At 40.8% G+C, this 24,724-nt stretch overlaps 1 protein-coding gene across 4 annotated transcripts in view; it reads right to left on the reverse strand.

The window, feature by feature from the left end:
* LOC110500502 (homer protein homolog 2) overlaps window positions 1-24,724 on the reverse strand; it is a 165,048-nt gene that overhangs the window by 32,489 nt on the left and 107,835 nt on the right. For all 4 annotated transcript variants that reach the window (XM_036981534.1, XM_036981533.1, XM_036981536.1 and 1 more), the window contains exons 3-5: window positions 22,531-22,662; window positions 19,867-19,959; window positions 1,235-1,374 (exon numbers count right to left, since the gene is read on the reverse strand). In XM_036981534.1, the coding sequence (XP_036837429.1) occupies window positions 1,235-1,374; window positions 19,867-19,959; window positions 22,531-22,662 (365 nt within the window). The remainder of the gene's footprint in view (window positions 1-1,234; window positions 1,375-19,866; window positions 19,960-22,530; window positions 22,663-24,724) is intronic.

Here is a 24,724-nt window from a genome sequence, read left to right on the forward strand (position 1 = left end):
CTGATACCTTCCATCTCTCTGCAGCAAGCTGATACCTCCCATCTCTCTGCAGCAAGCTGATACCTTCCCTCTCTCTGCAGCAAGCTGATATCTTCCATCTCTCTGCAGCAAGCTGATACCTTCCATCTCTCTGCAGCAAGCTGATACCTTCCATCTCTCTGCACTGATACCTTCCATCTCTCTGCAGCAAGCTGATACCTCCCATCTCTCTGCAGCAAGCTGATACCTTCCATCTCTCTGCAGCAAGCTGATACCTTCCATCTCTCTTCAGCAAGCTGATGTTGTCAGAGATGAGTAAACTACCTGGAAAACCTCAAACATGGCCTGCCATTATCACCACCTACGAAGGTCTTTAAGGTTCACCTGAACTCAATGTTCTGTGGGTTCTCCACGTTCTATTATGTGTGTTAAAATGTTTACTGACCTCTTTTCCACGGTGGTCTTGAGTCTGTTGTTATCTCCCCCATACCTCTCCCTCCATACCTCTCCCTCCTTACCTCTCCCCCTCCCCCTCCCTCCTTACCTCTCCCCCTCCCCCTCCCTCCTTACCTCTCCCCCTCCCCCTCCCTCCTTACCTTTCCCTTCTTACCTCTCCCCCTCCCTCCTTACCTCTCCCCCTACCCCTCTCCCTTTACCTCTCCCTCTCCCCCTCCCTCCTTACCCTCCCCCTACCCCTCCCTCCTTACCTCTCCCCTACCTCTCCCTCTCCCCCTCCCTCCTTACCTCTCCCCCTCCCTCACCCTCCCTCCTTACCCTCCCCTCCCTCCTTACCTCTCACTCTCCCCCTCCCTCCTTACTTCTCCCTCTCCCTCCTGACCTCTCCCCCTACCCCTCTCCCCTTACCCCTCCCCCTTCCTCCCTCTCCCCCTACTACTCCCCCTCCCTGCCTCTCCCCTACCTCTCCCTCTCCCCTTCCCTCCTTACCTCTCCCTCTCCCTCCTTACCTCTCCCCCTTCCCCTCCCAACTTACCTCTCCCCCTCCCTCCTTACCTCTCCCCCTCCCCCTCCCTCCTTACCTCTCCCCCTCCCCCTCCCTCCTTACCTCTCCCTTTACCCCTCTCCCTTTACCTCTCCCCCTCCCTCCTTACTTCTCCCTCTCCCTCCTGACCTCTCCCCCTACCCCCTTACCTCACCCCCTCCCTCCTTACCTCACCCCCTCCCTCCTGACCTCTCCCCCTACACTTCCCTCCTTACCTCTCCCCCTCCCTCCTTACCTCACCCCCTCCCTCCTCACCTCTGTTCCACAGTGGTCTTGAGTTTGTCGTTCTCGCTCATCAGCGCTGCGGTCTCCGGTCCTCCGTGGGAGATCTTCTCATCATCCGTCCCGTTGATGCTGGAGGCCTGGGTGGACGAGGGGGTCTCACGACCCGACTCCTGGAGGAGGGGGAGGACGAGGATCATTTATCATGTCAGATACAGGAGGATGATTCTGCTTCATAGAGCTGAGTCAGACTCCTGCCATCTGTAGTTAAACAGTCAGATAGTAACAGCTAGTTAGTACTGACCAGCTCTGAAACACCATGTAGTTATAGTAACAGCTAGTTAGTACTGACCAGCTCTGAAACACCATGTAGTTATAGTAACAGCTAGTTAGTACTGACCAGCTCTGAAACACCATGTAGTTATAGTAACAGTCAGATAGTAACAGCTAGTTAGTACTGACCAGCTCTGAAACACCATGTAGTTATAGTAACAGTCAGATAGTAACAGCTAGTTATTACTGAACAGCTCTGAAACACCATGTAGTTATAGTAACAGCTAGTTAGTACTGAACAGCTCTGAAAAACCATGTAGTTATAGTAACAGCTAGTTAGTACTGAGCAGCTCTGAAACACCATGTAGTTATAGTAACAGCTAGTTAGTACTGACCAGCTCTGAAACACCATGTAGTTATAGTAACAGCTAGTTAGTACTGACCAGCTCTGAAACACCATGTAGTTATAGTAACAGCTAGTTAGTACTGACCAGCTCTGAAACACCATGTAGTTATAGTAACAGCTAGTTAGTACTGACCAGCTCTGAAACACCATGTAGTTATAGTAACAGCTAGTTAGTACTGACCAGCTCTGAAACACCATGTAGTTATAGTAACAGCTAGTTAGTACTGACCAGCTCTGAAACACCATGTAGTTATAGTAACAGTCAGATAGTAACAGCTAGTTAGTACTGAACAGCTCTGAAACACCATGTAGTTATAGTAACAGTCAGATAGTAACAGCTAGTTAGTACTGAACAGCTCTGAAACACCATGTAGTTATAGTAACAGCTAGTTAGTACTGACCAGCTCTGAAACACCATGTAGTTATAGTAACAGCTAGTTAGTACTGACCAGCTCTGAAACACCATGTAGTTATAGTAACAGCTAGTTAGTACTGAGCAGCTCTGAAACACCATGTAGTTATAGTAACAGTCAGATAGTAACAGCTAGTTAGTACTGACCAGCTCTGAAACACCATGTAGTTATAGTAACAGCTAGTTAGTACTGACCAGCTCTGAAACACCATGTAGTTATAGTAACAGCTAGTTAGTACTGACCAGCTCTGAAACACCATGTAGTTATAGTAACAGCTAGTTAGTACTGACCAGCTCTGAAACACCATGTAGTTATAGTAACAGCTAGTTAGTACTGAGCAGTTCTGAAACACCATGTAGTTATAGTAACAGCTAGTTAGTACTGACCAGCTCTGAAACACCATGTAGTTATAGTAACAGCTAGTTAGTACTGACCAGCTCTGAAACACCATGTAGTTATAGTAACAGCTAGTTAGTACTGACCAGCTCTGAAACACCATGTAGTTATAGTAACAGCTAGTTAGTACTGAACAGCTCTGAAACACCATGTAGTTATAGTAACAGTCAGATAGTAACAGCTAGTTAGTACTGACCAGCTCTGAAACACCATGTAGTTATAGTAACAGTCAGATAGTAACAGCTAGTTAGTACTGACCAGCTCTGAAACACCATGTAGTTATAGTAACAGTCAGATAGTAACAGCTAGTTAGTACTGAACAGCTCTGAAACACCATGTAGTTATAGTAACAGTCAGATAGTAACAGCTAGTTAGTACTGACCAGCTCTGAAACACCATGTAGTTATAGTAACAGCTAGTTAGTACTGAACAGCTCTGAAACACCATGTAGTTATAGTAACAGCTAGTTAGTACTGACCAGCTCTGAAACACCATGTAGTTATAGTAACAGCTAGTTAGTACTGAACAGCTCTGAAACACCATGTAGTTATAGTAACAGCTAGTTAGTACTGAACAGCTCTGAAACACCATGTAGTTATAGTAACAGCTAGTTAGTACTGAACAGCTCTGAAACACCATGTAGTTATAGTAACAGTCAGATAGTAACAGCTAGTTAGTACTGAGCAGCTCTGAAACACCATGTAGTTATAGTAACAGCTAGTTAGTACTGAACAGCTCTGAAACACCATGTAGTTATAGTAACAGCTAGTTAGTACTGAACAGCTCTGAAACACCATGTAGTTATAGTAACAGCTAGTTAGTACTGACCAGCTCTGAAACACCATGTAGTTATAGTAACAGCTAGTTAGTACTGACCAGCTCTGAAACACCATGTAGTTATAGTAACAGCTAGTTAGTACTGACCAGCTCTGAAACACCATGTAGTTATAGTAACAGTCAGATAGTAACAGCTAGTTAGTACTGACCAGCTCTGAAACACCATGTAGTTATAGTAACAGTCAGATAGTAACAGCTAGTTAGTACTGACCAGCTCTGAAACACCATGTAGTTATAGTAACAGCTAGTTAGTACTGAACAGCTCTGAAACACCATGTAGTTATAGTAACAGCTAGTTAGTACTGACCAGCTCTGAAACACCATTTAGTTATAGTAACAGCTAGTTAGTACTGAGCAGCTCTGAAACACCATGTAGTTATAGTAACAGCTAGTTAGTACTGAGCAGCTCTGAAACACCATGTAGTTATAGTAACAGCTAGTTAGTACTGAGCAGCTCTGAAACACCATGTAGTTATAGTAACAGCTAGTTAGTACTGACCAGCTCTGAAACACCATGTAGTTATAGTAACAGCTAGTTAGTACTGACCAGCTCTGAAACACCATGTAGTTATAGTAACAGTCAGATAGTAACAGCTAGTTAGTACTGAACAGCTCTGAAACACCATGTAGTTATAGTAACAGTCAGATAGTAACAGCTAGTTAGTACTGAACAGCTCTGAAACACCATGTAGTTATAGTAACAGCTAGTTAGTACTGACCAGCTCTGAAACACCATGTAGTTATAGTAACAGCTAGTTAGTACTGACCAGCTCTGAAACACCATGTAGTTATAGTAACAGTCAGATAGTAACAGCTAGTTAGTACTGACCAGCTCTGAAACACCATGTAGTTATAGTAACAGCTAGTTAGTACTGAGCAGTTCTGAAACACCATGTAGTTATAGTAACAGCTAGTTAGTACTGACCAGCTCTGAAACACCATGTAGTTATAGTAACAGTCAGATAGTAACAGCTAGTTAGTACTGAGCAGCTCTGAAACACCATGTAGTTATAGTAACAGTCAGATAGTAACAGCTAGTTAGTACTGAACAGCTCTGAAACACCATGTAGTTATAGTAACAGCTAGTTAGTACTGACCAGCTCTGAAACACCATGTAGTTATAGTAACAGTCAGATAGTAACAGCTAGTTAGTACTGAGCAGCTCTGAAACACCATGTAGTTATAGTAACAGTCAGATAGTAACAGCTAGTTAGTACTGAACAGCTCTGAAACACCATGTAGTTATAGTAACAGCTAGTTAGTACTGACCAGCTCTGAAACACCATGTAGTTATAGTAACAGCTAGTTAGTACTGACCAGCTCTGAAACACCATGTAGTTATAGTAACAGTCAGATAGTAACAGCTAGTTAGTACTGAGCAGCTCTGAAACACCATGTAGTTATAGTAACAGCTAGTTAGTACTGAGGAGCTCTGAAACACCATGTAGTTATAGTAACAGTCAGATAGTAACAGCTAGTTAGTACTGACCAGCTCTGAAACACCATGTAGTTATAGTAACAGTCAGATAGTAACAGCTAGTTAGTACTGACCAGCTCTGAAACACCATGTAGTTATAGTAACAGCTAGTTAGTACTGACCAGCTCTGAAACACCATGTAGTTATAGTAACAGCTAGTTAGTACTGAGCAGCTCTGAAACACCATGTAGTTATAGTAACAGCTAGTTAGTACTGACCAGCTCTGAAACACCATGTAGTTATAGTAACAGCTAGTTAGTACTGACCAGCTCTGAAACACCATGTAGTTATAGTAACAGCTAGTTAGTACTGAACAGCTCTGAAACACCATGTAGTTATAATAACAGTCAGATAGTAACAGCTAGTTAGTACTGAACAGCTCTGAAACACCATGTAGTTATAGTAACAGCTAGTTAGTACTGACCAGCTCTGAAACACCATGTAGTTATAGTAACAGCTAGTTAGTACTGACCAGCTCTGAAACACCATGTAGTTATAGTAACAGCTAGTTAGTACTGAGCAGCTCTGAAACACCATGTAGTTATAGTAACAGCTAGTTAGTACTGACCAGCTCTGAAACACCATGTAGTTATAGTAACAGTCAGATAGTAACAGCTAGTTAGTACTGAACAGCTCAAACACCATGTAGTTATAGTAACAGTCAGATAGTAACAGCTAGTTAGTACTGACCAGCTCTGAAACACCATGTAGTTATAGTAACAGCTAGTTAGTACTGACCAGCTCTGAAACACCATGTAGTTATAGTAACAGCTAGTTAGTACTGAACAGCTCTGAAACACCATGTAGTTATAGTAACAGCTAGTTAGTACTGAGCAGCTCTGAAACACCATGTAGTTATAGTAACAGCTAGTTAGTACTGAGCAGTTCTGAAACACCATGTAGTTATAGTAACAGCTAGTTAGTACTGAGCAGCTCTGAAACACCATGTAGTTATAGTAACAGCTAGTTAGTACTGAACAGCTCTGAAACACCATGTAGTTATAGTAACAGCTAGTTAGTACTGACCAGCTCTGAAACACCATGTAGTTATAGTAACAGCTAGTTAGTACTGAACAGCTCTGAAACACCATGTAGTTATAGTAACAGTCAGATAGTAACAGCTAGTTAGTACTGACCAGCTCTGAAACACCATGTAGTTATAGTAACAGCTAGTTAGTACTGAACAGCTCTGAAACACCATGTAGTTATAGTAACAGCTAGTTAGTACTGACCAGCTCTGAAACACCATGTAGTTATAGTAACAGCTAGTTAGTACTGAGCAGCTCTGAAACACCATGTAGTTATAGTAACAGTCAGATAGTAACAGCTAGTTAGTACTGAACAGCTCTGAAACACCATGTAGTTATAGTAACAGCTAGTTAGTACTGAACAGCTCTGAAAAACCATGTAGTTATAGTAACAGCTAGTTAGTACTGACCAGCTCTGAAACACCATGTAGTTATAGTAACAGTCAGATAGTAACAGCTAGTTAGTACTGAACAGCTCTGAAACACCATGTAGTTATAGTAACAGCTAGTTAGTACTGACCAGCTCTGAAACACCATGTAGTTATAGTAACAGCTAGTTAGTACTGAACAGCTCTGAAACACCATGTAGTTATAGTAACAGCTAGTTAGTACTGAACAGCTCTGAAACACCATGTAGTTATAGTAACAGCTAGTTAGTACTGAACAGCTCTGAAACACCATGTAGTTATAGTAACAGTCAGATAGTAACAGCTAGTTAGTACTGAGCAGCTCTGAAACACCATGTAGTTATAGTAACAGCTAGTTAGTACTGAACAGCTCTGAAACACCATGTAGTTATAGTAACAGCTAGTTAGTACTGAACAGCTCTGAAACACCATGTAGTTATAGTAACAGCTAGTTAGTACTGACCAGCTCTGAAACACCATGTAGTTATAGTAACAGCTAGTTAGTACTGACCAGCTCTGAAACACCATGTAGTTATAGTAACAGCTAGTTAGTACTGACCAGCTCTGAAACACCATGTAGTTATAGTAACAGTCAGATAGTAACAGCTAGTTAGTACTGACCAGCTCTGAAACACCATGTAGTTATAGTAACAGTCAGATAGTAACAGCTAGTTAGTACTGACCAGCTCTGAAACACCATGTAGTTATAGTAACAGCTAGTTAGTACTGAACAGCTCTGAAACACCATGTAGTTATAGTAACAGCTAGTTAGTACTGACCAGCTCTGAAACACCATTTAGTTATAGTAACAGCTAGTTAGTACTGAGCAGCTCTGAAACACCATGTAGTTATAGTAACAGCTAGTTAGTACTGAGCAGCTCTGAAACACCATGTAGTTATAGTAACAGCTAGTTAGTACTGAGCAGCTCTGAAACACCATGTAGTTATAGTAACAGCTAGTTAGTACTGACCAGCTCTGAAACACCATGTAGTTATAGTAACAGCTAGTTAGTACTGACCAGCTCTGAAACACCATGTAGTTATAGTAACAGTCAGATAGTAACAGCTAGTTAGTACTGAACAGCTCTGAAACACCATGTAGTTATAGTAACAGTCAGATAGTAACAGCTAGTTAGTACTGAACAGCTCTGAAACACCATGTAGTTATAGTAACAGCTAGTTAGTACTGACCAGCTCTGAAACACCATGTAGTTATAGTAACAGCTAGTTAGTACTGACCAGCTCTGAAACACCATGTAGTTATAGTAACAGTCAGATAGTAACAGCTAGTTAGTACTGACCAGCTCTGAAACACCATGTAGTTATAGTAACAGCTAGTTAGTACTGAGCAGTTCTGAAACACCATGTAGTTATAGTAACAGCTAGTTAGTACTGACCAGCTCTGAAACACCATGTAGTTATAGTAACAGTCAGATAGTAACAGCTAGTTAGTACTGAGCAGCTCTGAAACACCATGTAGTTATAGTAACAGTCAGATAGTAACAGCTAGTTAGTACTGAACAGCTCTGAAACACCATGTAGTTATAGTAACAGCTAGTTAGTACTGACCAGCTCTGAAACACCATGTAGTTATAGTAACAGTCAGATAGTAACAGCTAGTTAGTACTGAGCAGCTCTGAAACACCATGTAGTTATAGTAACAGTCAGATAGTAACAGCTAGTTAGTACTGAACAGCTCTGAAACACCATGTAGTTATAGTAACAGCTAGTTAGTACTGACCAGCTCTGAAACACCATGTAGTTATAGTAACAGCTAGTTAGTACTGACCAGCTCTGAAACACCATGTAGTTATAGTAACAGTCAGATAGTAACAGCTAGTTAGTACTGAGCAGCTCTGAAACACCATGTAGTTATAGTAACAGCTAGTTAGTACTGAGGAGCTCTGAAACACCATGTAGTTATAGTAACAGTCAGATAGTAACAGCTAGTTAGTACTGACCAGCTCTGAAACACCATGTAGTTATAGTAACAGTCAGATAGTAACAGCTAGTTAGTACTGACCAGCTCTGAAACACCATGTAGTTATAGTAACAGCTAGTTAGTACTGACCAGCTCTGAAACACCATGTAGTTATAGTAACAGCTAGTTAGTACTGAGCAGCTCTGAAACACCATGTAGTTATAGTAACAGCTAGTTAGTACTGACCAGCTCTGAAACACCATGTAGTTATAGTAACAGCTAGTTAGTACTGACCAGCTCTGAAACACCATGTAGTTATAGTAACAGCTAGTTAGTACTGAACAGCTCTGAAACACCATGTAGTTATAATAACAGTCAGATAGTAACAGCTAGTTAGTACTGAACAGCTCTGAAACACCATGTAGTTATAGTAACAGCTAGTTAGTACTGACCAGCTCTGAAACACCATGTAGTTATAGTAACAGCTAGTTAGTACTGACCAGCTCTGAAACACCATGTAGTTATAGTAACAGCTAGTTAGTACTGAGCAGCTCTGAAACACCATGTAGTTATAGTAACAGCTAGTTAGTACTGACCAGCTCTGAAACACCATGTAGTTATAGTAACAGTCAGATAGTAACAGCTAGTTAGTACTGAACAGCTCAAACACCATGTAGTTATAGTAACAGTCAGATAGTAACAGCTAGTTAGTACTGACCAGCTCTGAAACACCATGTAGTTATAGTAACAGCTAGTTAGTACTGACCAGCTCTGAAACACCATGTAGTTATAGTAACAGCTAGTTAGTACTGAACAGCTCTGAAACACCATGTAGTTATAGTAACAGCTAGTTAGTACTGAGCAGCTCTGAAACACCATGTAGTTATAGTAACAGCTAGTTAGTACTGAGCAGTTCTGAAACACCATGTAGTTATAGTAACAGCTAGTTAGTACTGAGCAGCTCTGAAACACCATGTAGTTATAGTAACAGCTAGTTAGTACTGAACAGCTCTGAAACACCATGTAGTTATAGTAACAGCTAGTTAGTACTGACCAGCTCTGAAACACCATGTAGTTATAGTAACAGCTAGTTAGTACTGAACAGCTCTGAAACACCATGTAGTTATAGTAACAGTCAGATAGTAACAGCTAGTTAGTACTGACCAGCTCTGAAACACCATGTAGTTATAGTAACAGCTAGTTAGTACTGAACAGCTCTGAAACACCATGTAGTTATAGTAACAGCTAGTTAGTACTGACCAGCTCTGAAACACCATGTAGTTATAGTAACAGCTAGTTAGTACTGAGCAGCTCTGAAACACCATGTAGTTATAGTAACAGTCAGATAGTAACAGCTAGTTAGTACTGAACAGCTCTGAAACACCATGTAGTTATAGTAACAGCTAGTTAGTACTGACCAGCTCTGAAACACCATGTAGTTATAGTAACAGCTAGTTAGTACTGACCAGCTCTGAAACACCATGTAGTTATAGTAACAGTCAGATAGTAACAGCTAGTTAGTACTGAACAGCTCTGAAACACCATGTAGTTATAGTAACAGTCAGATAGTAACAGCTAGTTAGTACTGAGCAGTTCTGAAACACCATGTAGTTATAGTAACAGTCAGATAGTAACAGCTAGTTAGTACTGAGCAGTTCTGAAACACCATGTAGTTATAGTAACAGCTAGTTAGTACTGACCAGCTCTGAAACACCATGTAGTTATAGTAACAGCTAGTTAGTACTGACCAGCTCTGAAACACCATGTAGTTATAGTAACAGCTAGTTAGTACTGAGCAGCTCTGAAACACCATGTAGTTATAGTAACAGCTAGTTAGTACTGACCAGCTCTGAAACACCATGTAGTTATAGTAACAGCTAGTTAGTACTGAGCAGCTCTGAAACACCATGTAGTTATAGTAACAGCTAGTTAGTACTGAGCAGCTCTGAAACACCATGTAGTTATAGTAACAGCTAGTTAGTACTGAGCAGTTCTGAAACACCATGTAGTTATAGTAACAGCTAGTTAGTACTGAGCAGCTCTGAAACACCATGTAGTTATAGTAACAGTCAGATAGTAACAGCTAGTTAGTACTGAGCAGCTCTGAAACACCATGTAGTTATAGTAACAGCTAGTTAGTACTGAACAGCTCTGAAACACCATGTAGTTATAGTAACAGTCAGATAGTAACAGCTAGTTAGTACTGAACAGCTCTGAAACACCATGTAGTTATAGTAACAGCTAGTTAGTACTGACCAGCTCTGAAACACCATGTAGTTATAGTAACAGTCAGATAGTAACAGCTAGTTAGTACTGAACAGCTCTGAAACACCATGTAGTTATAGTAACAGCTAGTTAGTACTGACCAGCTCTGAAACACCATGTAGTTATAGTAACAGCTAGTTAGTACTGAACAGCTCTGAAACACCATGTAGTTATAGTAACAGCTAGTTAGTACTGACCAGCTCTGAAACACCATGTAGTTATAGTAACAGCTAGTTAGTACTGACCAGCTCTGAAACACCATGTAGTTATAGTAACAGCTAGTTAGTACTGAGCAGCTCTGAAACACCATGTAGTTATAGTAACAGTCAGATAGTAACAGCTAGTTAGTACTGACCAGCTCTGAAACACCATGTAGTTATAGTAACAGTCAGATAGTAACAGCTAGTTAGTACTGAACAGCTCTGAAACACCATGTAGTTATAGTAACAGCTAGTTAGTACTGAGCAGTTCTGAAACACCATGTAGTTATAGTAACAGCTAGTTAGTACTGAGCAGCTCTGAAACACCATGTAGTTATAGTAACAGCTAGTTAGTACTGACCAGCTCTGAAACACCATGTAGTTATAGTAACAGCTAGTTAGTACTGAGCAGTTCTGAAACACCATGTAGTTATAGTAACAGCTAGTTAGTACTGAGCAGTTCTGAAACACCATGTAGTTATAGTAACAGCTAGTTAGTACTGACCAGCTCTGAAACACCATGTAGTTATAGTAACAGCTAGTTAGTACTGAGCAGTTCTGAAACACCATGTAGTTATAGTAACAGATAGTTAGTACTGAACAGCTCTGAAACACCATGTAGTTATAGTAACAGCTAGTTAGTACTGACCAGTTCTGAAACACCATGTAGTTATAGTAACAGCTAGTTAGTACTGAGCAGCTCTGAAACACCATGTAGTTATAGTAACAGCTAGTTAGTACTGAACAGCTCTGAAACACCATGTAGTTATAGTAACAGTCAGATAGTAACAGCTAGTTAGTACTGAGCAGCTCTGAAACACCATGTAGTTATAGTAACATCTAGTTAGTACTGAGCAGCTCTGAAACACCATGTAGTTATAGTAACAGCTAGTTAGTACTGAGCAGCTCTGAAACACCATGTAGTTATAGCCTACATCCCAAATGGCACCCTATTCCCTATATAGGGCACTACTTTAGACCAGGGTCTATGGGGAATAGGGTGCCATTTGGGGCATGTCAATAGTAACAGAGAGTACTGAGCAGACCTGGCAGGCTAAGACTGGCTGGCTGGGTGAGAGGCTAGAAAAACACCTCTCAAATCACCCTCTGAATCCCCAATGGAGCCTGCCAGGTCCCAAGGGAGCCATTTGGGACACGTATTGTAACCGCCAAAATAACGGAAACACCAACATGAAGTGTCTTAAAATAGGGTGTTGATGGTGATAGAAAACACTGTCTCGGGCAGCGCTCCAGATCTCCAATTAGTGTTCAATTGGGTTGTGCCCTGGTCTATAGTAGTGCACTATATAGGGAATAAGGCCCTGGTCTATAGTAGTACCACTATATAGGGAATAGGGCCCTGGTCTATAGTAGTACCACTATATAGGGAATAGGGCTCTGGTCTATAGTAGTACCACTATATAGGGAATAGGGCTCTGGTCTATAGTAGTACCACTATATAGGGAATAGGGCTCTAGTCTATAGTAGTACCACTATATAGGGAATAGGGTGTTATTTAGGACACAGACATCCTCTCCTCTCTCTGTGTTGCCAGGGTTTTATCAGGTAAACCAGCAATATATTAATGAATAGGACCATCTCGGTTAACCCGGAACTAAAGTCTCACGTGATTGGTCAGCTGCTGGATTCATTTCTGGTTCCGTATCAGAGGGGATTAAGAGATGCTGGAACGAGGAGCTCCACCGTCTCTCAACAAATGACGGGGCCGAATGGCCCCTTCAGAAATGTGATAGATGTGATTTTGTCCAAATAACCAGTGATGGAAAAACCCAAAACACTGGAACTACTGCTGCTCGTCAGCCCACGCATTCCCATTCCTTCCCCACAGATTCTAAAAGGTACCAGTTATGTTAACGTAGCTCTGTCGAAGAGACATTATACATCCCAAAACAACCAACTACTGCTAATTAATGAAGATATTATCATTACAGCCCAGTAGAGCACATATTAAATAATTATCTATGCAAATTTAAAATGAAAAAAAAAAACCTATTCATCTTTATCTAATAAATGGAGAGTAATACACAGTAAGAGAGTCCAATTTCCTCTGAATATGAACGGGATTAAACCATCTGATGTCAGACAGTAAGAGAGTCCAGTTTCCTCTGAATATGAACGGGATTAAACCATCTGATGTCAGACAGTAAGAGAGTCCAGTTTCCTCTGAATATGAACGGGATTAAACCATCTGATGTCTGATCACATAAAGACAACACATGCTACGGTTGTCATTGGCTCTGGTCAAACGTAGTGGATAGGGTTCCATTTGGGCCTCAACCCATATATCCAGGGAGTTTAGGGGCTTAAATAGTCAGAATACTAATGAGAGGACATGTTAGAATAGAACTGACAGTCAGAATATGAATAAGATGACATGTTAGAATACTATGGAGAGGACATGTTAGAATACTAATGAGATGACATGTTAGAATACTAATGAGATGACATGTTAGAATAGAACTGACAGTCAGAATACTAATGAGAGGACATGTTAGAATACTAATGAGAGGACATGTTAGAATACTAATGAGAGGACATGTTAGAATACTAATGAGAGGACATGTTAGAATACTAATGAGAGGACATGTTAGAACAGAACTGACAGTCAGAATACTAATAAGATGACATGTTAGAATACTATGGAGATGACATGTTAGAATAGAACTAGCAGTCAGAATACTAATGAGATGACATGTTAGAACAGAACTGACAGTCAGAATACTAATGAGATGACATGTTAGAACAGAACTGACAGTCAGAATACAAATGTGATGACATGTTAGAATACTAATGAGATGACATGTTAGAATAGAACTGACAGTCAGAATACTAATGAGATGACATGTTAGAATACAAATGAGATGACATGTTAGAACAGAACTGACAGTCAGAATACTAATGAGAGGACATGTTAGAACAGAACTGACAGTCAGAATACTAATGAAATAACATGTTAGAACAGAACTGACAGTCAGAATACTAATGAGATGACATGTTAGAACAGAACTGACAGTCAGAATACTAATGAGATGACATGTTAGAACAGAACTGACAGTCAGAATACTAATGAGAGGACATGTTAGAACAGAACTGACAGTCAGAATACTAATGAGATGACATGTTAGAATACTAATGAGATGACATGTTACAACAGAACTGACAGTCAGAATACTAATGAGAGGACATGTTAGAATACTAATGAGAGGACATGTTAGAATACTAATGAGAGGACATGTTAGAACAAAACTGACAGTCAGAATACTAATGAGATAACATGTTAGAATAGAACTGACAGTCAGAATACTAATGAGATGACATGTTAGAATACTAATGAGAGGACATGTTAGAACAGAACTGACAGTCAGAATACTAATGAGAGGACATGTTAGAACAGAACTGACAGTCAGAATACTAATGAGAGGACATGTTAGAATACTAATGAGAGGACATGTTAGAATACTAATGAGAGGACATGTTAGAACAGAACTGACAGTCAGAATACTAATGAGATGACATGTTAGAATACTAATGAGATGACATGTTAGAATAGAACTGACAGTCAGAATACTAATGAGAGGACATGTTAGAATAGAACTGACAGTCAGAATACTAATGAGAGGACATGTTAGAATAGAACTGACAGTCAGAATACTAATGAGATGACATGTTAGAATAGAACTCACAGTCAGAATACTAATGAGAGGACATGTTAGAATACTAATGAGATGACATGTTAGAATACTAATGAGATGACATGTTAGAATAGAACTGACAGTCAGAATACTAATGAGAGGTCATGTTAGAATACTAATGAGAGGACATGTTAGAACAGAACTGACAGTCAGAATACTAATAAGATGACATGTTAGAATACTATGGAGAGGACATGTTAGAATACTAATGAGATGACATGTTAGAATAGAACTAGCAGTCAGAATACTAATGAGATGACATGTTAGAACAGAACTGACAGTCAGAATTCTAATGAGAGGACATGAATGAATACTAATGAGATAACATGTTAGAACAGAACTGACAGTCAGAATACTAATGAGATGACATGTTAGAACAGAACTGACAGTCAGAATACTAATGAGATGACATGTTAGAACAGAACTGACAGTCAGAATTCTAATGAGAGGACATGTATGAATACTAATGAGATGACATGTTAGAACAGAACTGACAGTCAGAATACAAATGTGATGACATGTTAGAATACTAATGAGATGACATGTTAGAACAGAACTGACAGTCAGAATACTAATGAGAGGACATGTTAGAACAGAACTGACAGTCAGAATACTAATGAGTTGACATGTTAGAACAGAACTGACAGTCAGAATACTAATGAGAGAACATGTATGAATACTAATGAAATAACATGTTAGAACAGAACTGACAGTCAGAATACTAATGAGATGACATGTTAGAACAGAACTGACAGTCAGAATACTAATGAGATGACATGTTAGAACAGAACTGACAGTCAGAATACTAATGAGAGGACATGTTAGAACAGAACTGACAGTCAGAATACTAATGAGATGACATGTTAGAATACTAATGAGATGACATGTTACAACAGAACTGACAGTCAGAATACTAATGAGAGGACATGTTAGAATACTAATGAGAGGACATGTTAGAATACTAATGAGAGGACATGTTAGAACAAAACTGACAGTCAGAATACTAATGAGATAACATGTTAGAATAGAACTGACAGTCAGAATACTAATGAGATGACATGTTAGAATACTAATGAGAGGACATGTTAGAACAGAACTGACAGTCAGAATACTAATGAGAGGACATGTTAGAACAGAACTGACAGTCAGAATACTAATGAGAGGACATGTTAGAATACTAATGAGAGGACATGTTAGAATACTAATGAGAGGACATGTTAGAACAGAACTGACAGTCAGAATACTAATGAGATGACATGTTAGAATACTAATGAGATGACATGTTAGAACAGAACTGACAGTCAGAATACTAATGAGAGGACATGTTAGAATACTAATGAGAGGACATGTTAGAATACTAATGAGAGGACATGTTAGAACAGAACTGACAGTCAGAATACTAATGAGATGACATGTTAGAATAGAACTGACAGTCAGAATACTAATGAGATGACATGTTAGAACAGAACTGACAGTCAGAATACTAATGAGATGACATGTTAGAATAGAACTGACAGTCAGAATACTAATGAGAGGACATGTTAGAATAGAACTGACAGTCAGAATACTAATGAGAGGACATGTTAGAATAGAACTGACAGTCAGAATACTAATGAGAGGACATGTTAGAACAGAACTGACAGTCAGAATACTAATGAGATGACATGTTAGAATACTAATGAGATGACATGTTAGAATAGAACTGACAGTCAGAATACTAATGAGAGGACATGTTAGAATAGAACTCACAGTCAGAATACTAATGAGAGGACATGTTAGAATACTAATGAGATGACATGTTAGAATACTAATGAGAGGACATGTTAGAACAGAACTGACAGTCAGAATACTAATGAGATGACATGTTAGAATACTAATGAGATGACATGTTAGAACAGAACTGACAGTCAGAATACTAATGAGAGGACATGTTAGAATACTAATGAGAGGACATGTTAGAATACTAATGAGATGACATGTTAGAATACTAATGAGAGGACATGTTAGAACAGAACTGACAGTCAGAATACTAATGAGATGACATGTTAGAATACTAATGAGAGGACATGTTAGAATACTAATGAGATGACATGTTAGAATACTAATGAGAGGACATGTTAGAATACTAATGAGATGACATGTTAGAATACTAATGAGATGACATGTTAGAATACTAATGAGATGACATGTTAGAATACTAATGAGATGACATGTTAGAATACTAATGAGATGACATGTTAGAATACTAATGAGAGGACATGTTAGAATACTAATGAGATGACATGTTAGAATACTAATGAGATGACATGTTAGAACAGAACTGACAGTCAGAATACTAATGAGAGGACATGTTAGAATACTAATGAGAGGACATGTTAGAATACTAATGAGATGACATGTTAGAATACTAATGAGATGACATGTTAGAATACTAATGAGAGGACATGTTAGAACAGAACTGACAGTCAGAATACTAATGAGATGACATGTTAGAATAGAACTGACAGTCAGAATACTAATGAGAGGACATGTTAGAATAGAACTGACAGTCAGAATACTAATGAGAGGACATGTTAGAACAGAACTGACAGTCAGAATACTAATGAGATGACATGTTAGAATACTAATGAGATGACATGTTAGAATAGAACTGACAGTCAGAATACTAATGAGAGGACATGTTAGAATAGAACTGACAGTCAGAATACTAATGAGAGGACATGTTAGAATAGAACTGACAGTCAGAATACTAATGAGATGACATGTTAGAATAGAACTCACAGTCAGAATACTAATGAGAGGACATGTTAGAATACTAATGAGATGACATGTTAGAATACTAATGAGAGGACATGTTAGAATACTAATGAGAGGACATGTTAGAATAGAACTGACAGTCAGAATACTAATGAGAGGACATGTCAGAATACTAATGAGAGGACATGTCAGAATACTAATGAGAGGACATGTTAGAATACTAATGAGAGGACATGTTAGAATACTAATGAGAGGACATGTTAGAATACTAATGAGAGGACATGTTAGAATACTAATGAGAGGACATGTTAGAATACTAATGAGAGGACATGTTAGAATACTAATGAGAGGACATGTTAGAACAGAACTGACAGTCAGAATACTAATGAGGGGACATGTTAGAATAGAACTGACAGTCAGAATACTAATGAGAGGACATGTTAGAATACTAATGAGAGGACATGTCAGAACAGAACTGACAGTCAGAATACTAATGAGAGGACATGTTAGAATACTAATGAGATGACATGTTAGAACAGAACTGACAGTCAGAATACTAATGAGAGGACATGTTAGAACAGAACTGACAGTCAGAATACTAATGAGAGGACATGTTAGAATAGAACTGACAGTCAGAATACTAATGAGAGGACATGTTAGAATACTAATGAGAGGACATGTCAGAACAGAACTGACAGTTAGAATACTAATGAGAGTACATGTTAGAATACTAATGAGATGACATGTTAGAACAGAACTGACAGTCAGAATACTGTCCTCAGGCTGTTGATGAGATGATGTAACACAATCCAGCAGACAGCTCTGACCCGTCACATTACAGCCTCCCACGGTAGATTATGTGTCTGTTTGGCGGCTGGCAGATGATAAGTGACTCCCGGTCACCTTTGACCCCCACACACCAAGTATAATTTTACTCCACCTAGTCACTCATTACTGAGTGTGTGTATGTGCAGTTGAAGTCAGAAGATAACATTCACCTTAGTCTGTCTTAGGTCAGCTAGGATCACCACTTTATTTTAAGAATGTGAAATGTCAGAATAATAGTAGAGAGAATGCTTTATTTCAGCTTTTATGACTTTCATCACATTCCCAGTGGGTCAGAAGTTTATATACACTCAATTAGTATTTGGTAGCATTGCCTTTAAATTGTTTAACTTGGGTCAAACGTTTCGGGTAGCCTTCCACAATAAGTTGGGTGAATTTTGGCCCATTCCTCCTGATAGAGCTGGTGTAACTGAGTCAGGTTTGTAGGCCTCCTTGCTCGTGCACGCTTTTTCAGTTCTGCCCACATATTTTCAATAGGATTGAGGTCAGGGCTTTGTGATGGCCACTCCAATACCTTGACTTTGTTGTCCTTAAGCCATTTTGCCACAGCTTTGGAAGTATGCTTGGGGTCATTGTCCATTTGGAAGACCCATTTGCGACCAAGCTTTAACTTCCTGACTGATGTCTTGAGATGATGCTTCAATATATCCACATAATTTTCCTTCCTCATAATGCCATCTATTTTGTGAAGTGCACCAATCCCTCCTGCAGCAAAGCACCCCCACAACATGATGCTGCCACTCCCGTTCTTCATGGTTGGGATGGTGTTCTTCGGCTTGCAAGCCTCCCCCTTGTTCCTCCAAACATAACGATGGTCATTATGGCCAAACAGTTCTATTTTTGTTTCATTAGACCAGAAAACATTTCTCCAAAAAGTACAATCTTTGTCCCCATGTGCAGTTGCAAACCGTAGTCTGGCTTTTTTATGGCGGTTTTTGAGCAGTGGCTTCTTCCTTGCTGAGCAACCTTTCAGGTTATGTTGACTCGTTTTACTGTGGATATAGATACTTTTGTACCGGTTTTCTCCAGCATCTTCACAAGGTCCTTTGCTGTTGTACTGAGCTTGATTTGCACTTTTCGACACCAAAATACATTCATTTCTAGGAAACTGAATCCGTCTCCTTCCTGACCGGTATGACGGCTGAGTGGTCCCCTGGTGTTCATACTTGCGTACTATTGTTTTGGTACCTTCAGGCGTTTGGAAATTGCTCCCAAAGATGAACCAGACTTGTGGAGGTCTACAGGTCTTGGGAAAATCAAAAGAAATAAGCCTTGATGTAAAGCAAAGAGGCACGGAGTTTGAAGGTAGGCCTTGAAATACATCCACAGGTACACCTCCAATTGACTCAAATGATGTCAATTAGCCTATCAGAAGCTTCTAAAGTCATGACATCAAGCTGTTTAAAGGCACAGTCAACTTAGTGAATGTAAACGTCTGACCCACTGGAATTGTGATACAGATAAGTGAAATAATGTCTGTAAACAATAGTTGGAAAAATGACTCATGCACAATGTAAATGTCCTAACCGACTTGCCTAAACTATAGTTTGTTAACAAGACAATTGTGGAGTGGTTGAAAAAAAAGAGTTAATGACTCCAACCTATGTAAACTTCCGACTTCAACTGTATGTATCTGTGCACATGCGTGTGTGTGTTTGCGTGTGTGTGCAATTCACCGCTTCTTCACATGTTATTATGTGTCTGTGTGTGTGTGCCCGTATGTTACCTGGGAATTGTTACTCGATGTCTCCATCTTCTCCTGTGACTTGTCCCTGGCCAGCTTCGCTGCTTCCTTCACTTCCTGGAACTTCTCAGCAAACTGAAACAAGATGAGAAAAATAAACAAGGAAAAAGATTGATTAATACAAGTTCAAATATAAAAACAAAAATCACTGGAGACAAGCGATGTGTGTGTGTGTCGCTTAACCTCTATAGGGTTTGTGGGATGCTAGCATCTGGCCAACATCCAGTGAGATTGCAGAGCGCCAAATTCAAATACAGAAATACTCATTATAAAAATTCAGAAATGATACAACTATTTTACATAGGTTTAAAGATTAACTTCTTGTGAATCCAACTACGGTGTCAGATTGAAAAAAATGCTTTACGGCGAAAACATACCTTACGATTATTTGAGAACATAGCCCAGCAGACAAATCATTACAAACAGTAACCAGCCAAGCAGAAGAGTTACAAAACTCATAAATAGAGATACAATTAATCCCTTACCTTTGATGATCTTCATATGGTTGCACTCAGAAGACATTAATTTACTCTATAAATGTTCCTTTTCTTCGATAAAGTCTCTTTATATCCAAAAACCTCTGTTTTGTTTGCGCGTTTTCTTCAGTCAAAACAGGCAGTCAAAACAGGCAGACAAAAAAATCCAAATTGTATCCGTAAAGTTCATAGAAACATGTCAAACGATGTTTATATTCAATCCTCAGGTTGTTTTTAGCCTAAATGATCGATAATATTTCAACCGGACAATAACGTCGTCAATATAAAAGGTAAACAAGAAATGCACTCTCTCGGGATTGCGCATGAAAAAGCTCTGTGACACGTCAGGGTCCACTCATTCAGACTGGTCTTAGTCCCTCATTTATAAGAATACAAGCCTGAAACAATTTCTAAAGACTGTTGACATCTAGTGGAAGGCATAGGAACTGCAAATTGAGTCCTAAGTCAATGGATACTGTAATGGCATTGAATAGAAAACTACAAAACCCCCCAAAAAACTACTTCCTGAATGGATTTTTCTCAGGTTTTTGCCTGACACATCAGTTCTGTTATACTCACAGACACTATTTTAACAGATTTGGAAACTTTAGAGTGTTTTGTATCCAAATCTACCAGTTATATGCATATCATATCTTTTGGGCCCGAGTAGCAGGCCGTTTAATTTGGGCATACTTTTCATCCAAAATTCAGAATGCTGCCCCCCTACCATAGAGAAGTTAATGATGATGTAATCACATGTCCCAAATGGAACCTGGTCAAAAGTAGTGCACCATCACCCCTATAGGCCTTAGTCAAAAGTAGTGCACCATCACCCCTATAGGCCTTAGTCAAAAGTAGTGCACCATCACCCCTATAGGCCTTAGTCAAAAGTAGTGCACCATCACCCCTATAGGCCTTAGTCAAAAGTAGTGCACCATCACCCCTGTAGGCCTTAGTCAAAAGTAGTGCACCATCACCCCTATAGGCCTTAGTCAAAAGTAGTGCACCATCACCCCTATAAGCCTTAGTCAAAAGTAGTGCACCATCACCCCTATAGGCCTTAGTCAAAAGTAGTGCACCATCACCCCTATAGGCCTTAGTCAAAAGTAGTGCACCATCACCCCTATAGGCCTTAGTCAAAAGTAGTGCACCATCACCCCTATAGGCCTTAGTCAAAAGTAGTGCACCATCACCCCTATAGGCCTTAGTCAAAAGTAGTGCACCATCACCCCTATAGGCCTTAGTCAAAAGTAGTGCACCATCACCCCTATAGGCCTTAGTCAAAAGTAGTGCACCATCACCCCTATAGGCCTTAGTCAAAAGTAGTGCACCATCACCCCTATAGGCCTTAGTCAAAAGTAGTGCACCATCACCCCTATAAGCATTAGTCAAAAGTAGTGCACCATCACCCCTATAGGCCTTAGTCAAAAGTAGTGCACCATCACCCCTATAGGCCTTAGTCAAAAGTAGTGCACCATCACCCCTATAGGCCTTAGTCAAAAGTAGTGCACCATCACCCCTATAGGCCTTAGTCAAAAGTAGTGCACCATCACCCCTATAGGCCTTAGTCAAAAGTAGTGCACCATCACCCCTATAGGCCTTAGTCAAAAGTAGTGCACCATCACCCCTATAGGCCTTAGTCAAAAGTAGTGCACCATCACCCCTATAGGCCTTAGTCAAAAGTAGTGCACCATCACCCCTATAGGCCTTAGTCAAAAGTAGTGCACCATCACCCCTATAGGCCTTAGTCAAAAGTAGTGCACCATCACCCCTATAGGCCTTAGTCAAAAGTAGTGCACCATCACCCCTATAGGCCTTAGTCAAAAGTAGTGCACTATGAAGGGAATAGGGTGCCTTTTGGGATGTAACCATGGTGGAGATGAGGTGAGTTACTCTGACATGATGAGCTCAGGGACAAACTAGACTATCTACTATTTATTCATTGTAAAATATGTGAAGGATAAAAATCCCATGAGATGATTAATCAACTCATATCCAAGGTGGTTCCCAAACAACAACAACAACAAATACTGGACCAAACAAACACAGAGGTAGTGACGGAATGGCTTTATGTTGCCGGTAGTGACGGAACAGCTATATCTTAACAGTAGTGATGGAATAGCTTTGTCTTTTTAAAATTGCAACAGAAAATCAATGAACCAATCAGTACCTTGGCCAGCTGCTGCTCGGAGGCAAACCCCAGTCCGAACACTGTGTTGGCTCTGCTGTCAGCCCATTGGCCAAACTTCTGGGAGGTCTTGGTGAAGGTCATGTTTGGGGTGATGGTGCTGTTGATGATCACCTGAAGGGAGACAGGAAATTACACGTTAGTAGGAGATGCGGTGGTGCCCCTGGAGCAGCTTGAGGGGATTAGTGCCTTGCTCAAGGGCACAACGGAAATACCTGGAGCAGCTTGAGGGGGTACGTGCCTTGCTGGGCCACAGGGACATGGAATAGGGTTAAAGCACAAACAGTTTTGGACACCTCAGTTGGCAGCCAGTTTGGGAAACCAGTTTGGGAAACCTCAGTGGGCCACAGTTTTGCATGTGCACACCTGGGGTGTAATCATTAGTCCAAACACTAAAACAAGAGTTTCTATTGGACAAATTCAGGTAGGTCCCTCCCTATTTCATTCCATTTACAAAACTTTTTGCAACAGAATAAGCCCCCGAAGTCCTTTGGTGTTCGCCAGGCATAATGGGACCCATCTCGTCCAAAAAGTTGACTCCAGTTTGCCAAAAAGCACCTGGATGATCATCAAGACTCTTGGAAGAATGTTCTATGGACAGATGAGTCAATTATGCCTGGCGAAAACCATTAATTCCCCAGAACCTCATACCAACGGTCAAGAATGGTGATGGTGGTGTGATGGTTTGGGGTCCAGCATGGTGATGGTGGTGTGATGGTTTGGGGTCAAGCATGGTGATGGTGGTGTGATGGTTTGGGGTCAAGCATGGTGATGGTGGTGTGATGGTTTGGGGTCAAGCATGGTGATGGTGGTGTGATGGTTTGGAGATGCTTTGCTGCCTCAGGATCTAAGCGACTTGCCTTAATAGAAGGAACCGTGAATTCTGCTCTGTATCAGATCATTCTACAGGAGAACGTCAGGCCATCTGTTTGTGAGCTGAAGCTGAAGCACAGCTGGGTCATGCAGCAAGACAACGATCCGAAACATCAAGTCTATATGAAAATGGCTAAAAAGCCAAACACATTTGAAGTTTTGGAATGGCCTAGTCAAAGTCCAGACCTAATCCCAACGGAGATGTTGTGGCAGGACTTGAAACGAGCAGGTCATGCTTGAAAACTCACAAACGGCGCCGAGTTACAGCAGTTCTGCATGGAAGAGTGGGCCAAAAAAAAAAACTCCACAGCGACGTGAGAGACTGATCAACTACAGGAAGCGTTTGGTTGGAGTCGTCGCAGATACAAGGTGGAGCAACCAGTTACTGAGTGTCCTCGGGGGCAATTACTTTTACACACTGGGGCATTGAGTGTTGCATAACTTTGTTCATCAAATAAATTAAATAAGTATGTCAATTGTTGTGTTATTTGTTCACTCAGGTTCCCTTTATCTAATATTAGGTTTTGGTTGAAGATCTGACAACATTCCAGTATAAAAACAAAATATGCAAAAGTAGAGAAAATTAGAAAGTGGGCCAATATTTTTTTCACAACACTGTATTATATTACTATTGGGACTGGCCTGGGGCTGGGACTGGAACTGGGACTGGGCTGGGACTGGGAAGGAACTAGGACTGGGACTGGGCTGGGACTGGGACTGGGCTGGGACTGGGAAGGAACTGGGACTGGGACTGGGCTGGGACTGGGACTGGGCTGGGACTGGGACTTGGCTGGGACTGGGACTGGGCTGGGACTGGGAAGGAACTGGAACTGGGACTGGGAAGGAACTGGGACTGGGACTGGGCTGGGACTGGGACTGGGACTGGGACTGGGCTGGGACTGGGACTGGGCTGGGACTGGGAAGGAACTGGGACTGGGACTGGGACTGGGCTGGGACTGGGACTGGGACTGGACTGGGACAGAACTGGGACTGGGACTGGGCTGGGACTGGGTTGGGACTGGACTGGGACTGGGACTGGACTGGGACTGGGACTGGACTGGGACGGAACTGGGACGGGACTGGGACGGGACTGGGACGGGACTGGGGCTGGACTGGGGCTGGACTGGGGCTGGACTGGGGCTGGACTGGGACTGGGACTGAGGCTGGAATGGGACTGGACTGGAATGGGACTGGGACTGGGCTGGCCAAGACACACCTTATCCTACTGTGCAGAACAGCATGGGTCTGTGTTCTCCATGGAAAACATGAGCAGAATTTTGTTCTCAGTACATCTAAAGTAATC

Source organism: Oncorhynchus mykiss, chromosome 6, assembly GCF_013265735.2.
Source record: "Oncorhynchus mykiss isolate Arlee chromosome 6, USDA_OmykA_1.1, whole genome shotgun sequence".
Taxonomy (NCBI): Eukaryota; Metazoa; Chordata; class Actinopteri; order Salmoniformes; family Salmonidae; genus Oncorhynchus; species Oncorhynchus mykiss.